The following is an 18344-nucleotide window of genomic DNA, read 5'->3' on the forward strand; positions in this document are numbered from 1 at the left end:
AATAACAACACAAATTATTATTATTATTAATAATGATAATAAATTGTCACCCTGTTTGTGCAACTAAACCAGAAACTGTGTATAACCTCATGTTTACGAACTTTGGGAACCCCCACTATCGCTAGTAGCACTGTTATCGCTGGGTTCAGTGAAGTCTCGCGATGTTTCCTTGTGACAGAGGATAGTGGCGACGAGAACTGGCGTGGGACGGAGTGAAGAGAGTTGTTATCGAAGAGGGAGAAGAGACAGCGGCAGGAGCAGAGCAGGGGGTGTGTGAGTGTGTTTGTGAGGTCCTAAAAGGAGCACAACACGGCGTGAATGAGAGAGACAAGCTGGCGAATTTCAACATGGCATCCGGAGATACGCTGTACATTGAGACAGACGGCTCGGAGATGCCGGCCGAGATTGTGGAGCTCCACGAGATAGAGGTAGAGACGATACCGGTGGAAACTATCGAGACCACGGTGGTCGGCGGGGATGACGACGACGACGACGACGACGGGCAACCCATGATCGCGCTCCAGCCACTGGTCACGGACGACCCCAGCTCGATCCACCACCACCAGGAGGTTATCCTAGTCCAGACCCGGGAGGAGGTGGTCGGTGGGGATGACTCGGATCTGCATACGGACGGCGGTGGAGGGTTTGAGGACCAGATCCTCATCCCGGTGCCGGCTCCTGGGGTGGAGGACGAGTATATTGAGCAGACTTTAGTGACTGTGGCTGGGAAGAGCTCAGTGGGTCGGGTGAAACGAGGAGGCGGCACTGGTGGGAAGAAAGCGGGCAAAAAGAGCTATTTAAGCGGCGCTGAGGCCGGCGGAAGAAAATGGGAACAGAAGCAGGTGCAAATAAAGACACTGGAGGGGGAATTTTCTGTTACAATGTGGGCATCGGGTAAGTAACCTTAGCCTAGCTGTGTTTTAACAGCTCCGTTGTTAGCCGTTGCATGAGGCCTCATTACCAGGGCGTTGTCCTGCTGCACCAGACTAGTTCCTGGAGTGCTCCGCCGCACCTCCATGAGAAGCGACGTGTAACACAATTTTTCGATCCAAACCCCCGCTGTAGTATATCGAAATGTTTTTGTTTTGAAGGGAGGCCATGTTTTAGGTGTTGCTGGGCGCCGCCATATTCCCCGAGACGAGTAAGTATGGCGGCGGCCCCGAAAAAATGGCGATAGTCGTGGCCAGGCAGAGATGGCGGCGGTGCTCGGGGGAGTGAGAGAGAAGCAGCTGGGTTTCGGGGGGTTTTCTTCTCTTCAGGCCGCGAAATTGTGGCACTTTAAATGCACAAAAGCAACTGATACAGTACCTAAGTGTCTACTGTGTGATATTCGCTTATATTATGAGTCGGGAGCTGTTTAGCAGTTAGCTCTGGCTGCTGTTGCTGCTAGTTAACCAGACAGCTCTGCTTCTGCATAAGGCTAGCTCCATTAGGCTAGGTGCAGAGTGATACTGAGCAGGTGGGAATTTATAATCGCATAAAAGGCTTTTATGGGCTAAACGAGAGGTCATATTATCTGTGCCTGTGATTTATATTACACAAACTATATAAAGAACTGTTTATCAGAATAACTTTTAGCAATATACTTGTCTACATGTTTTCTGAGTGGACACCGCAGTCATCTATTTTTAGTGCTCTCTGCTGGTTGGTAGTGAGTAGGAGTCATTTACACACATGCACATCTTATTTGCACGCTTATCTTGTTATGTGTTTGTGTGTTAGTGTCTCTTTGTGTTTGTGTGTTTTATGTCATTTGAATTATTTTTGTTTAACATATTTCAAACATGGAATTAATTCCCAGTTTGCATAATCTCTTGAAAACAAAACTATTGTAAACAAGATACTTATTTGAATTAAGAAAAAAATAACAAGTTAAAGTTTGCAAAGTAAAGGTAGCCATATGGTGAATAACAGGTAAACACCCTAATGTGAATATGTGCTTTTATATTCATTTCTCCTGGGTAATTATATTAAAAAAAAACCCAGGGGGCACATGTTTCCAGCCTCCTGAGGCTTGTAGCCAGGGTAACACCAATATGTTATCGGTTCAGTCTCTGTAATGTGTTTCTAGATGATAATAAAGACATTGACCATGAATCGGTGGTGGAGGAGCAGATTGTTGGGGAGAACTCTCCTCCGGATTACTCCGAGTACATGACGGGGAAGAAGCTGCCCCCTGGTGGTATCCCGGGGATCGACCTTTCAGACCCAAAACAGCTGGCTGAGTTTGCCAGGTGAGTGTGTGTGTGCCAGCACCCCTGCGTCAGTCATCCCCAGCTGTAAACAGACCTGTTTACACTGTCCACACAGTTCTGATGAATATGCACAACAATACCGCTGCTGCTCACGAATGCCATGAGTCTGAAAGGTCAAAAACACACAGGGTAAATTTTAGCTGCACTCTGCTAAACTCTGGAGTTTTTTTCCTTAGTTTTCCTCCCAAGAATTAAAATGTCAAGGTTTGGTTACAAAATGTAATTAGGATTTAATAACTGTGTCAGGTATTACACAAACATGCCTTGTGATTATTTTCTCTGTTTAATGTTTGTGCACAAGTGGATTAGGCCATGTGTAGAGTGTTTACTGGAGAAGCTAGGATGTTGTTACTAAATCAGACCAAAGAGAGGCTTTCTGTTTACCCTTATTATATTGTGTTTTATTATGAATTGACGATTAATTGATCACAAAAGCCCGTGGTGCACTATTCAGTGTCCAGTGGGTCATTTTGTGAGGTTTTTCTTTTTTTAAATTAATTGTTTGTTATTGCCTAACAATGTCTAGTTGATTTTCTTATTCTATCAAAACAGTGCAACAGTTAACACTGAAGGAGTTGTTTCTTTTTTGTGTTTAGTTTAGTTACTTATTTGCAAAGAACAATGATAATGCTGTGGTATATTATTTACCAGGTCTAAGAAGTTTATAATGGTGAGACTAATTGCTGTGAAATCAGTGCGCTGACGTTTACTTAACTGTTGATATCAGTCTGTTTTAATCTCTGTTGATGTTTCAGTTGTCCCTTTTAGTTGAGTTTTTTGTTGTTTTTTTGACTCTGTGTCTCAAAAACCATGATAAGGTGTTTAAAAGGCCTGTAAATATTACATTAGTTGGATTTTACTTTAAGCGTACCAGTGTTTATTTGTAAATAGATGTATACCTGTAATTGGTCTTGCTGTTTTCGTTATGTGTGTCTTTTAAATGCGTTTAAATGTCCTTTAGGAGTCAAGTTAATCAATAATCTGGTGTAACCTGGACCTGTAGATAACACAGGAGCTTATTTCTTTATTTTTTTTTATTTGCAGAATGAAACCCAGGAAAGTCAAAGAGGACGATGCCCCCCGCACGATAGCTTGCCCTCATAAAGTGAGTTCATTGATGTGTCCCTCCTTGTCACTGTTCTGGCCATCACTCCTGATGGGTTTAAAAGTCTTGCACTTTGTTGCTTTCCGTGTAATTGGAAATTTCACTGAAGGTTATTTAAAAGCACTTGAGTGTATTGATTTTTATGCGTGCACTAGAACAATCAGGCCTTATCTGAATTAGCTAATGTAAATGGGTTTTGTTCGCTCCGTGAGCTGCTTGCTACTTCAGTGTGAGGCTTTTAAGAGTACATTATCACTTCAGGAGAGAATAGGGGCACTCTTACTCTATCCCACTGTTTTTCACAATTTAAAGATGTGTCAGAGAAACTGCAGAAAATGCTGAGCTCCCTTTAAGCATGCATTAGCAGAGAAAACCTGAACCTTGCTGCAAAGCACCTTACTAACTGCTTCTTCGCTCCTTCAGGGCTGCACAAAGATGTTCAGGGATAACTCGGCCATGAGGAAGCATCTCCACACCCACGGACCCCGTGTGCACGTTTGCGCCGAGTGCGGCAAGGCCTTTGTTGAGAGCTCCAAGCTCAAGCGCCATCAACTCGTTCACACAGGGGAGAAACCCTTCCAGGTTGTCCACACACACACACACACACGCACAGACTTTCCATATAAAGCTTATAAACTCAGCACTGCAGGGTGCTTAATTCAAGTGAAGGAAAATGGGCTAAGTAATTTCTCCCTGATGAGATTCACCCACCAAATGTCAGTAAAAGTTTATCTTTGGTGGGTAAATGACACCGGCTGGAATTGTTTAGTCTTTTCAGACAATTTCTGCTCGAGCGATTTTAACAAGTGATTCTGGATAAACACTGGCATATTTTCATTGAAATGAGACCATTGCTGTGGAAGGTTTTAAAGACGCACTGTTTAATCATTCCTCTGCTCCTCTCCCCTCAGTGCACCTTCGAAGGCTGCGGGAAAAGGTTTTCTCTGGACTTCAACCTGCGCACGCACGTGCGGATCCACACTGGAGACCGGCCCTACGTCTGCCCTTTCGACGGCTGCAATAAGAAATTTGCCCAGTCAACCAACCTAAAGTCTCACATTCTCACACACGCCAAAGCCAAAAATAACCAATGAGAACGTATCCGTCAGCGTCGAGTCACGAAGACGAAAAAAGAAGAAAGGAAAAAAAAGAGCATTCTAGCGACACACGTGAGACCTCGTTTGAAGATGGAATGAGAAGCTTGAGACTTATTGATTTATATTAAAAATCTGACAGATTAAAAGACTTAGAACACTGAAATTCAGCTGGTTTTTCCTGAGCCCCCTTTCTTCTTCTTCTGCTGTCATATTGGATGAGGAACGCAGTGACTATTCCCTAAAGCTCCAGCCAGCACAGTCCCTTCGTTTCTCCAGTGGCACTCAGCTGCCAGAAGATGGAACCCATGGACAAACATCAGAGACTTATTTTTACCGGAGTGATCAGAGAAGCAGCGGGCTATTAGTATTTTTATTTGGTCGCATTGCTTTTATTTCCCTCAAGTGTGCATATTGTACACTTGACTCAGGCTGTGTTTAGTATAATTGTGTTTTGTTTTGGTTTTTTTTCTCCTGCATTAAGAGATCGTACCTATGATACAAAAGAAGAGGCCTCAAGACTTGTTTGACCTGTTTCACATGTATACAAAGTTTAAAAAACAAAACGGCTGTATCTTTGCATTTTCACACCTTCTTCGGTTGTATTTTTCTCTAACCACAGAATAACCTTGTATACTTGTATTGTATGGCTGTATTAAAATTCAGTAGACATAGATAGAGGTGTGATTTAAAGTGTTAACCGATTAAACTTTAGTCATGAGTTGCTTTATATTTTCTAAGAACCGTCTTTACACAGATGAACAAGTAATATGATCTCACTCAGAGCCTGTCACAGTCAAATTACCTGAAGCGTGCTTTGAATTGACTGCGAGACCATCACTTTCTTTGTTAGAATGTAATGTACAGACGTCAACCATGAACTTCCTTTGTTCATATTTACACACATGTATCTCACCTGCCCACCAATAAAATGGGTCATTCCAACTCTGAACTTCACAGTTAGTTTTTACTAAAGTGGGTCTTCTTTGAGAGTGACAAACTTTGTGTGACTGTCAGTCTGCTGCTGCGCAGCATCTCCTCTGGCACCGTGCGCCATGTTAATAACCGAGAGGGAGCCAGAAGGAAAAAGGAGGAGACGGTGCAATGTTATAAATGATTTTTCTCCAAAAGTGTGGAAAACAAGTTGTGATTAAGTCCTAAAATACTGATACGCTTATCTGACACTGTTCCAACTGCTCCTTTGTGTGACTACCTAATCAGCCAATCACATCACTCATTGCATTTAGGTATATAGACATGGTGGCCTTGTTGAGTCTGTGCAATGAAAGTTAAGGCAGTGCTGAAGGCAAAAGGGAGCCCAACCCAGTACTAGTAGTATGAATGTGCGTAAATGTTTGACAGAAAGCACTTAAGCATAGAAAAAAGTTAATGGGTGAATGAGACACGTAGTATAAAGTGCTCTAAGTGAAATTTATGTAGTTTACTCCCCCAAACAAAAGACAACAAAGTAGCCTGATGTTAGCCCGTTCCCAGTTGTCAGCTCTGATTCTTATGTCTTAAACTGTCCATCATCAGTTTTCTCAAAGGTGGAAGGTGTGTTACGCCCGGGACAGGTGATGGACAGGTGTAGGCATCAAGCACAAAGAAAGGTTCCAGTCGACCAGGACGGGAGGTTCACATTCAGAGTCTTATTGGTTTACAAGACCTGTGCTGGCAAATGGTATGGGCACTGTAATATAATTTTAGATCTCTTTAATAGTTAATTGCCTGGGTGACCTCTCTTTTGGGGCTCTCAGCTCTTCCCAGGAGGGTGGCACGGTTGCCCCTTTGGTGGTCCTCCTCGGGTCCTCGTAGTCTGGGGCCTCTGGATGTCTGGGGCCTGGATCTCCTCCATACCTGCTTCATGCCCTGGGGGACGGGGCTACGGCTCCCCACACTCCCAGGCAGATTGTTACATGGAGAAACCTTTTGAATACAAGCGTGCTGATCCACACAGGTGTGCACACAGGTGTACACACGAGTGTTCACAGACACGAACTACACCTTTCTTAGCTGCTACCTCAAAGCACATTATGCGCTGTCGATCTTGCGTGCTGCACAATAACATTTAATATTTAGTATCTACTGTTATCTACTGTTAGCTAGTTTATTGCGATGGTGTTGTATTTATTATGTTGCTCTTTTTTGTTTGTTTTCTCTTCTGTTTTTCTTTCTCTCCCTCTCTTTCTTTCATTCTTTCTCCCTGTCCTATCCCCTAGTCAAAAAAACAAAAAAGTTAATTGCACTACTGAGCATTCAAAATAAATTAAGTAGAAAAGTTTTAGATTCACAAGATGCAGGGTTCTTTGTGCAGGCTTGGTGGAAGGCTGTGTGCAGAAATGCAGGATTGAACCAGCGCAAGGTCAAGAAACAATAGCCCTCACAGATAGATGATGCCTCAGATGCATGAAACTAGGTAAGAGGTCAGGCTGCATGCATATGTGTGTGTGTGTGTGTGTGTGTGTGTGTGTGTGTGTGTGTGTGTGTCCATCACTAGGTGAAGCTGCAACTGAGGAAGGAGAAGAAGAGCACAACCTGTCCGCCAATAAGGGGGGCTAAAGGTCTAAACCACGGCCCTTTTGACCAATCAGATAGATGCACATTCTCTTTTATAAATATGTGTATGGCTAAGTTCTCTCTTCCGGGAGTTGGCTACAGAAAACTGTTGCAGACTGTGGTTTTCTAACCGGAAGGAGATCTGTGTACATGAATTATTCTTTGAACTGGTTGAGGCAATAAATCTGTTTAACTTGAACTGGACCGAAGCTCTCTTTATCTTAGAAAAAAGAGAACATGTGTTGACTCAGGATAACATAACAGACACATATGTATACACTTGCCAAAATGCACAAAATAAAGTGTCTTATGACCCACCTTTCCCCACTTCTCTCCGTTAAACCAGTGGTTTGGCTTCATGCCTCTACATGTCGTTTTTATTCTACCATAAAAAATGAATAAATACTAATATAAACATAGGATAAAACATTAGTGGGGTGGATATAACAGCAAGAAGGTCCTTCCCATGTTTGTGTGAATCCTCTCCTGGTGGTGCACCCCACCTCTCGCTCTATGACAGCTGGGTTAGGTTCCAGCCTCCCACGACCCTGAAATGGATAAGTGAAAGAAAAATGATGGAAAATATTAGTATGTGGGAAGAAAATCAATAAAATCTTGAAGCACCTCTTTGACTTACTGGGCTTTAAGTGATTTGTGACTCTTAATATTTAGCAACCACATGATCCTCTATGCAGATGACTCAAAATCTGAAAGGTGTGTAACAGATAGTTCCAAAGTAGGTAAACCTATAAAAAGATATCAACACAAAATGTCATTGCAGGTAGGATTAGCTGATGCAGAAAGTGGTTTTACTTGCACAAGCAGGCTTCATGTAGAAGTGTTCGAGTCAACGGCTGAATATTTCAGAGTCATTCTTAAAGCAACACGCCATGGACACATAAAGTTTATACTGGTTTTTGTGGCCTCAATCATCAAAGATTCGTTGGAAGGAAAAAAAATGGAGCAGCATTTGATGGGAAAAATAATAATTTTTTTGAGTTAAGCATGGAGGTGGAAATCTCCTGCAGTGGAGTCAGTGGCATGGGAAAGATTGCACAAATAGAGGGATGAATGGATTCAACACAAATGGTGAGGAAAATGTCACGCAGTCAGTCATGACAATGGAACGTGAAACGAGTCTGACTTCTACAATAAGACAATGATCCAAAGGAGCTGTCAAGCAGCCTGCTCAGCCTAAAAATATCTTTCATATTGTGTGAAACGGAGCACCAACATTTGAAGAATAATTCTGTTCAAATAAAAAAAGTGTGGCTGTGTTTTTTAAATAACTGCAGACTTTTGCATACAGGTCCACCTAATCTACCAGATACCTGTCTATTAATAATAATTATGTGGTTATTAAACTAGAGGTGGGCAGATCGATTCAAATAACGATAGTATTGATCAATACTCTGTATTTAACCTTTTCTTGTTGGCTGTCACATGTATTTGATTTATAGCCAACAACAGATTTAAACAGAGTAAGCTTCAAGTTTCAAAATACATGAAAAGCTGAAAGTTGTGTTTTATTGTGTTAACTTATTATTGTGGAAGGTCAAAATCACTACAGTGATTTAGTGGTTGCAAATGAATGATTATTAATGATTAAGTTGTGACACATTGCCCTACACGAGCTGCCTTTATGGGTTAAAAGTATCAGTACTGGTAGCAGCAATACTGCCCCTGTATTTATTTGGTAGTTAAAAAATACCACCATTTACAGTATTGGAGACCACTACATTAAACATGACTAGTTTTACTTTACACTTTATGCAGAGGTCCTTTTGATTTCTTGTTATCAACAAGTGCTAGTAGTCATATGACTCACACCACCCAAGACTGCAGGGTTTATGCCTGTAGGCCCGTTCAGCCTTTCAAAAATCACCCCTTGAGTCTCATTTCTTGCAGCTAGCAAACACACTGCAGGATTTCCAAAGCATATGTGCATTTCCCCCCTAAAAGATACAAAGAAAACAATATTTAATCCTCCACAAAGGCAACATGTGTCCACCTCCATTCATATTAAATTCAAGGATAACAGGCATTCTAAAAGCTGCATAAGCTCAGTGGGATTTCCTTCCTCCCTTGTCGGCTATCCACTTGCAATTTTCAAGTTTACACATAAGTCCAATTCCGCTTTCCGCTCAGCCAGCAGGATTAGCACAACTGTCTACCTCAGCATCCTGCTAAGATCCTGCTCTTTGCCCTGATCCTAGTCATCCTGCTGCAGATTCCAAACCGGCTCCCACCGCCCTCTGCAGGCAACACACTTCAGTGATCTCACCCAGGCAGCAGTGCTATCCGTGGTGCTGATCCCCAGGCAGAGGCTCCATCACCCAGCAGCCTCCGAGGAGGAAGAAATTCTCTGAGTTTCCTACAGTGAAAAACTCCCGTCCTCTCTCTGTCACGTAAAATCATTCAAAAGAAGGAAAGGAAAACAAAAAGGAACCCGAGCTGGTCTGCATCTCTGTTGAGGAAATACATTGATTTAACTTCAGTGCATTCCTGGTGTTTCATTCCTCCGTACACACCTGCTTTAAATTCAGTACCAGGCTCAATTTTTCCCCCATCTCTACCTGAGACCAGCTTTGACTGATGTGCAAGCCCATCTTTGTGTGGAGCATTTATTTACTGGATTGGTTGTTTTGATTGACAAAGGCAGGGGAGAGTAAATGCACTACTTGTTATGCAGCCGAAGTCTGTCAAGCCTCCAACACCTGCTCTCTTTCAGATGCTTATTTCATTATGGCTCCTCTCTCCCAGGAGTCAAGACACTTGTGTGTTTGTGTGTTCTTTTTTCTTTTTATTTCTTTCGCTCTCTGTTTTTTGTTAATCCTGTGCTCGATGTTTACCTGGATCTTATCCTCTTTCTCTCTCCCTCTCCCTCACTGCCTCGGACTAGTCTCGGCTTATTTGCAGCTGAGCGTGGTCTCACCTAGTATCTCGATCTTTCTTCCATTAGTTTGCCCGTTCCTCTCCTCTCTCTCCCCCTCTGTGCGTGTGCTCCTCTGACAGGCAAGCAAGCAAACGGCTTACAACACTGAAGCACACCAGGCAGCCTCAGCTGTACGGTACACACACCCCTCACACCCCAATTGCTGCACCACTGAAGCCCCCCTCTTTCATCTGTGAACAGAGACTAAATCGGGAAATCCGAGCAGATCAACTCTCAGCCCCATGTGGTTTATTATTTATTTTAAATTTCTTAATAACACTTGCTCTTGCATACAGTCCTGTGCTGGATGCAAACATGCAGAGACACTCAGATAAGCAAACATCGATTTAGCGATTTGTTTGATATATTTATGCATCATTTGCGTGTTTCCACCTATTAAAGGTGACTGCAAATCTATCCAAATTGGCTCTCATGTGGGCTCCACTTTCACCTCCACTACATCCTTATAATGAAAGCCTGTCAGCGACTATTATGCTTAACTGGTCCACTGCTCGATCACACAGTCAATTTGGTGGTAAGACATGCAGAACAGTAATAACTCAATCTCATCTGAACTGTAGGTCAAATCTCCCAACTTAAATCCACAGTTACACACACACACACGTTTCAATCACTTCAAGTGGCGTTTTTTTTTTCTTCTTTCTTTTTCGCGGTGAGCACAGCAAGAGATGCTATTTCCATGCAGAAAATATGTTACCAAGGTAACAGAGGAGAGGGAGAGGGAGCATGTATGTGTGCGTGCGTGAGAGAGAGAGAGAGGGAGAGTGAGAAAAAGGCTGAGATGTAGCCCCTGAATACCAGGACTGCTGCTGCTGCTGCTGCAGACGTAGAGCACAGCATCCCACCCCTGCCAGCATCAGTGCAGCAGCTTTACAACCCAGCATACAGCACGCACATGAAGGCTGGTTTTGAATGCTTTCAAATGTCGAGACAGCTCGGTTTTCACTTCCCACTTCATTTGCCGAAGTCTCACAAAGTAACAGAATCACATTGGCTGTATTTCACCCTTCAGTTTTCGTCGGCACTTCATCTCTCGTCACTTCTCTTCCTTTCCAAGTCTGTCTCTATATATAGACAGCCTTTCTATCTTTTCTCTGCTCCCTCCCTCCCTCCCTCCCCACCACACCACCTCTCTCTCTCAGTCTGTTTACACCTGTCTCCTCTCCCTCGTCTCGCTGTGTCCTTCAAGCTCAAATTTACTTCACAGATACCATAATTAACTGCACTACACTGTTGCCAAAGCAGGCTGTACAAGGTTTATAATTTATAATGTGGAGTGCAATCTGTCCCAATTTAAGAGAGAGACAGCAACCCAGCACTTCACTGCACTCTCTCTCTATATAAAACATCTACAGTAAAATGATAAAATACTAATAAAAAGCAGGTTTTACTAAAATATGTTGGTTTCTAGTTCTCGAGCAAGAATATTTATTTCTTTTTTTTATTCTTTATATATTGTGTTGTGCAAAAATCTTGAGCCACCCTGCATTTTTTATATTTAGCTTCCAAAGAGCCTGACTTTTCATGGTTTTTGGGTTTTTTTTTAAGTGGTCCATAATTCCAGGCTTTTCTTTGGACATTGGCTGCTTTTTCACTTACTTTCAGTCCAGTCCTTGTACCTGAACATTTTCAAAGAAATGCTTTCTTTGTTAACAGTGACCTATGAATCATTCACACATACAGTGGCTTGCAAAAGTATTCGCCCCCTTGAACTTTCCCCCATTTTGTCACATTACAGCCACAAACATGAATCAATTTTATTGAACCAACACAAAGTGGTGTACACGTGAGAAGTGGAATGAAAATCATACATGATTCCAAACATTTTTTACAAATAAATAACTGAAAAGTGGGGTGTGCGTAATTACTCAGCCCCCTTTGGTCTGAGTGCAGTCAGTTGCCCATAGACATTGCTTGATGAGTGCTAATGACTAAATAGAGTGCACCTGTGTGTAATCTAATGTCAGTACAAATACAGCTGCTCTGTGACGACCTCAGAGGTTGTCTAAGAGAATATTGGGAGCAACAACACCATGAAGTCCAAAGAACACACCAGACAGGTCAGGGATAAAGTTATTGAGAAATTTAAAGCAGGCTTAGGCTACAAAAAGAGTTCCCAAGCCTTGAACATCCCACGGAGCACTGATCAAGCGATCATTCAGAAATGGAAGGAGTGTGGCACAACTGTAAACCTACCAAGACAAGGCCGTCCACCTAAACTCACAGGCCGAACAAGGAGAGCGCTGATCAGAAATGCAGCCAAGAGGCCCATGGTGACTCTGGACGAGCTGCAGAGATCTACAGCTCAGGTGGGGGAATCTATTAGTCGTGCACTGCACAAAGTTGGCCTTTATGGAAGAGTGGCAAGAAAAAAGCCATTGTTAACAGAAAACCATGAGAAGTCCCGTTTGCAGTTTGCCACAAGCCATGTGGGGGACACAGCAAACATGTGGAAGAAGGTGCTCTGGTCAGATGAGACCAAAATGGAACTTTTTGGCCACAAAGCAAAACACTATGTGTGGCGGAAAACTAACACTGCACATCACTCTGAACACACCATCCCCACTGTCAGATATGGTGGTGGCAGCATCAAGCTCTGGGGGTGCTTCTCTTCAGCAGGGACAGGGAAGCTGGTCAGAGTTGATGGGAAGATGGAGCCAAATACAGGGCAATCTTGGAAGAAAACCTCTTGGAGTCTGCAAAAGACTTGAGACTGGGGCGGAGGTTCACCTTCCAGCAGGACAACGACCCTAAACATAAAGCCAGGGCAACAATGGAATGGTTTAAAACAAAACATGTCCATGTGTTTGAATGACCCAGTCAAAGTCCAGATCTAAATCCAATCGAGAATCTGTGGCAAGCTCTGAAAACTGCTGTTCACAAACGCTGTCCATCTAATCTGACTGAGCTGGAGCTGTTTTGCAAAGAAGAATGGGCAAAGATTTCAGTCTCTAGATGTGCAAAGCTGGTAGAGACAGACCCTAAAAGACTGGCAGCTGTAATTGCAGCAAAAGGTGGTTCTACAAAGTATCGACTCAGGGGGCTGAATAATTATGAACACCCCACTTTGTAGTTATTTATTTGTAAAAAAAATGTTTGGAATCATGTATGATTTTCGTTCCACTTCTCACGTGTACACCACTTTGTGTTGGTCTTTCACGTGGAATTCAATTTATTCATGTTTGTGGCTGTAATGTGACAAAATGTGGAAAAGTTCAAGGGGGCTGAATACTTTTGCAAGCCACTGTAAAAAGGCACCTAACTGAAGAGATGGACAAGTGGAAGACAAATAAAGTTAGGATATGTAGTACATACAGCTGATGAACAGTATCTGAAAGTTATTCCCTGGAGAAAGAGGAAAAACACAGCAGCGACCTGACACAGGACGTGAGAGACCTTAAACCAGCTGATCCATGTACTGGTCACTGAAGCCTCCACAGAGAAGGTCTAACTTGAAGGATGTCTGTCAAGAAGCTTTTCTTATACCAGTAAAACCAGATTTTTTGAACTTTGAGTTTTTGAGACCTACGCTACATTATTAGTAAGAATTTTTATTCTTACTGATGCATATTATCAGAAACGTGTAGTGCTGCTGTGAGGGATAAATTATACAAAAATGCCAGGTGTAGCAAAAATGATACAAACTAAAACTCATATATGCAAATTGATATTAAATTTTTCCTTCTCTTTTTTTAATTGTCAGAATATTTAATAAACACTCCAGTTTAAAAATAATTGAATTTTCTGACAATTATTTCATGGTTCAGGCTCCACAGAGTTAAGGAAGGGAAACGGGGAAAAGAAGCTGACGTATGCCAAATGAACAGCAGGTTTGATGGAGTGATGAATCAAAGTTGACATTTCAACATTATTGAAGCAGTGTGGGATCATTTTGACAAAACAGAACAAAAGGCATCCAACAGCCAAGAGAAGAGCTTTGAATGTCCTCCATGCACCCTTCAGAACTATTCCTAAAGACTACTTAAAGAAATGACAAAAAGCTGCATTAGCTGCCATGTATGCTTGAATAACATTTTCCTTGCAACATATAAAGGAATGAGGTGCAGCACAAGACTTTTGCACAGTTCTGTATTAATAATGTTAGCATCTGTGGGGTTTCATCTGAATGAATGAAACGATCTAATTAAAACAGATGGTGGCTATTCCCTCACACCTAACAGATAAAACAAATAGCCTAAAATCAAACACAACTATCAGCCGCTACATTAGAGTCACATTCAAAACATTTAATGTATGGACCCAACACCTGTTTGTGTGCTGTACTGTCAGGCACCTGGACTGGCAGCAAATCCTGGGTGGATCTGGTTTGTTGTGAGGTGTGCAATCCATGCTTGATTGCGTCAGGCTCTGGGGAGTTTTGAGGTCAGTGTGATGCCTTTGACCTTTTGTCTCATTTAAACAATTCCAGAGCAGTTTTAGCAGGGTGGCGGGGTGCATTGGTCCCCCCCCCCCCCAACCAACTGGCTGTTCCTTCTTGAGCCAGCAAGCAGCTGCAGGTCTCTAATTGAAGTCTGTCTTCCTACTGAAGGGAGTTCTTCTCCTGTCACCAAGCGGTTGCTCATAGGGAATGGTCGGATTGGTTTTTTTTCTCTATTATTGTAGAGTCTTTATTAAATAAGTAATTAAATTAAACAAGTAATTAAGTTACTGCTTAGTTTTCAGACTGAGGCTTTAAAAGACACAATATTATTATTTAAAAACCAGTATTACAGCAGAAAGACTGTCTAATTGAGGTGAAATTTCTGATGTTTCTGAGTTGTTGTCAGAGCCACAAACCAAACATTTCCTCACTGAAAGTCTCCAGTGGTTTAATTTAAATAACCGATTGAAGCCCAAAGATGTAAATGCATCAATATTTCACAGCAAATTAAAAAAGAGACACAAAACCACGATAAATCTGTGTAGCAGAACCTCATTAATCATCTCTGCAACCCCTTATGGCTAGAAACACTGGACTAAAGTCTTTAAGTCTTTTTTAAAACAAGTCCACTGCAATCTGTTAATAGTAAAATTCTGGCAGTGCAGTGGTGCATCAGTAGTACAGGTGTAATTATGTACAACTACCACTGTAATTCAGTGTTTTGACATTTTTAAAACTGTCTAAACCTTTGTGGGTTTCCCCACCAGTGATGGGCTTGATCCAGCTAAGCTCAGCTAGCAGGATCAAAAAAGAAGTGTTGCTGTCTCTCTGCCTCTTGTTTCTCTGTGTTGTTTGCAGCATCATAACGAGATGCACGCACACACTCTTTGGGGGGTGGTGGGGGGTTCTTGGTACGATCAGCTTTCACTTGAAATGTTGTGTTGCAGACCTGCAGAAAAAGAAAATCATTACACACTGTGGTTTTTGCCCCCATCCCCCCAGTCTCTCCCATCACGTCAATTACAAATCGACCTTTATGTATCTACGTCATTTATTTCAGCACCCTCATCACGTCCTCCCGTCGCCGGGTCACTGAGGGTGACTCCTTCAAAAAGAGCGTAGCCGTCGCATCTACATTTCAGATCACTGACTGTATCTGCCCTGCAGATTTGATCAGCCTGCAAAGTCCTTGCAGAGCAGATCAAAAGCCCTATAAAGACTTGTTTATGAAGCGCTACCTGACATATTCAATTTCACCAGCTGTGGCTCTGGCCTGTCAGCTGCACTGGATGATGGCTGATCAAACAACAGCTGTGGAGGCCATTAAAAAAAAAAAATGTCCATCGCCACCTATGCCTGCATTTATATTTTACGAGGCCAGTTAGCGTGAAAATCCTGCCTAATGCTACACCCCGCTTTTGATATCTCAACTTAACAAGCGCACTCTGAGCAATAAATAAGATTAGCGCGCAGAAACACAGTCAATTCATAATCCTGGTGTGAGCTGGTTAGGAGAGACCTAGAGCCACGCAGATCTCCGTGTAGGATGGAGAAATGACTCAACAATACCCAAAGTGAAAAGAAAGAAGCAGATGGAGGAACGTGTAAATATTTGGGACCTGTTTGGTAAAAAATAATGTTGCCCCTGACCTCCCAGCAGCTTCCCATCCTCTGTTACCACGAGGCCAGGAGCGATAACGAGATTAGCATAAGCACTTTTAGTAAGTCACTGTGAATAGGATCCTTAAGAAGGCTTAAACTGTCCCCTTTCACCAGCGGTTGACAGATAGTTGAGAGCTGACTGGCACAGCTTGGTCGCCGCTCTGTTCTCTTAGAGATCTTCAGCGCTGGCAAATCAATGGTAGATCCATCACTTGAAGGGACGCAGGGTGCAGGGAAGGAGAGCAAATCACTTCTATAAGTGATAGCAGCTATCAGGCAAATGGGCAGAAAATGGTTCCTAATGGTGCCTGGTATGTCTGGTGTAAACTGCACCCAGACTCTTTGTCGTCCATCACCCCGGAGCATATGTAACCGAAAGTAGGGAGGAGGCAGGAAGAGGAGAAGAGGGAAGCATCTGCTCGTTCAGCGTGGGAACCCCTCAGGGGGTGACACGGTAATCTGGGTTCACGTCAAACCGAATCTGGCGCCTGTGCGGATGATGCTGTGTCAGTGGCTAAGTCTGTGTGTCAAGCAGCTGAAAGTCACTAAATGTGCACCGTACCCCCCCCCTCCCGCGGTGTGCGACCTTCACTCGGCCTTTCAAAAAAAAACAAGAAGAAGAAGAAAAACCCTCTCATTCTCTCTCCTGGCTTTGTTAAAATCCTGTTGGTAATTGAGGTATAGTTGACTCAAAGCTGAGATAATTAAAAATGAATGACTCCGACCCTTCTCTACACCCCCCCCCCCCCCCCTCCCCCAATTCCGACAGAGAGCGAGAGAAGGAGAGGAGAGGCTTTCCAGGGCGACAAGCTCGGCAGGATTAGTTCTAAACTTCAGTCACCAGACAGTAGCAGTTGGTGCTGAGTAAACAAATAAGTCTTTAGATTCGACCACTTCAATTACCCCCCACCACCCAACACCACCACTACCAGCCACCCAGACTGCTGTTTTCCCGGAAACAGTAATCACATTCACTATTAATGAGCCATGATGTTCATTCTGGACCCATCCACTCCTCTCAGTAATGCATGCTTTTCGGAACTGCGTGTGCATATTTTACACCTTGCCACACCAGATGGATACCTGCGGTGTCCTGGTTGCGCTCGCTGTCTGACCCCCGGGGCTCCTCTTTACATGCTCAACCATGAATGATGCTCGCTCATCGGGAGAAATTGTCTGATGTGCGATTTTGACTAAAACACTGCCTGCAGAGCGGAGATAATGAAACGCCGGGCTGCAGCCCGGAGAGCGAAGGACGCCAACACACCTGTTCAAAGACCTCAGTTTTCCTTATTACTCTAACTGCGACGCCAACAGGCTCTTCATTTTGTTAAAACACACACGACAATCTCTTTAAATGAGACATTTGACCTCGAGCTGCACACATCAGTGTCCCAGTGTCATTTTTTCCCCTTCTTGCCCACCACATGATCTTCATTAAACGCGCGCAACTGTGGCATCAGAGGTTTTACGTATAGGTTTAAGTGCTCATGCAGAGGAATGAAAAGCCCATTTAGCAGTTAACAGCAGTAATTTCAGATGTTTCTGTGTGTTGTTATGTCTAATATATTTGCTTATATTGGCAAATAGTTTGCAGTCCACAATAGATACAAAAGGTTAAGAAATTTTGTAAGTATCTTTCTGCGTTATTGTACATGTTCTGTGTTTCACATTCTAATCAATCCAGTCCCTTTTGGCCACTTATAATATTTTTACAGAAGTGTTGTGTTATATTTTTGTCATTTCTGCTACACTCTTGGCTCGCTCTTGAAAAAGAGATTTTTTTTTAACGCCAGTGAGAGTTTTACATTCATAATTAAACAATATATAAAAGCCTCTTTGACAGAATCTGATTGCAGCTTCTACCTCATGACAGGAATCTTTCTTTCTAGCTTTATATCATTCACGAAAGAAGTTTCTGACGTATGTTTCACAGATTATTTGCCAACAAGTCATTTACAACCGTTACAAATACAGACACTTCTTTTTATTTATTATTGGGGAAACAGCGGAAATCATTTTTGGCAGGCTGGCAGTTCCAGTTGTGAAGGATGCTGGTGGCTGGTGGTGATGGTAGGGGGTTTGGATGGCTGTTCGGGAGTATGACAGGACTCCCGCATTTGAGATTCGAGAGGAGTGAGTCAGCATGATCTAAGACTGGGGGGGTCAGAGGATGTTGAGGGTAGGAGGCAGACTAGACGCGAGCATGGAAACTCATAATAAGCGTTTGCAAAGCGGGTCAGAGCTGTGCAGCGTGCAGTCTTGTGAATGAGGAAGTGTTTGTGCTCTGGCCGCAGGGCTCGAACTGCTCCTATATCTGCCAGACCTCCACCAC

At 43.0% G+C, this 18344-nt stretch overlaps 1 protein-coding gene across 2 annotated transcripts; it reads left to right on the top strand.

Annotated features, from left to right (window-relative positions):
* Window positions 1-165: 165 nt before the first annotated feature.
* yy1b (YY1 transcription factor b) lies at window positions 166-5411 on the top strand. Of its 2 annotated transcripts, none has more exons than XM_085431450.1 (5): window positions 166-894; window positions 2072-2234; window positions 3300-3360; window positions 3784-3942; window positions 4272-5411. In XM_085431450.1, the coding sequence occupies exons 1-5, from the start codon at window positions 348-350 to the stop codon at window positions 4452-4454; spliced, it is 1113 nt and encodes a 370-aa protein (XP_085287576.1). In that variant the 5' UTR covers window positions 166-347; the 3' UTR covers window positions 4455-5411. The 2 variants fall into 2 exon arrangements, with proteins under 2 accessions (XP_085287576.1, XP_085287577.1); XM_085431451.1 differs by having other exon boundaries at window positions 2084-2234.
* The last annotated feature ends 12933 nt before the right edge of the window (window positions 5412-18344 follow it).

Source organism: Copadichromis virginalis, linkage group LG15 (assembly GCF_057382275.1).
Source record: "Copadichromis virginalis isolate Kocher_CV1m ecotype Utaka linkage group LG15, C_Virginalis_male_GT1.1, whole genome shotgun sequence".
Lineage (NCBI taxonomy): Eukaryota > Metazoa > Chordata > Actinopteri > Cichliformes > Cichlidae > Copadichromis > Copadichromis virginalis.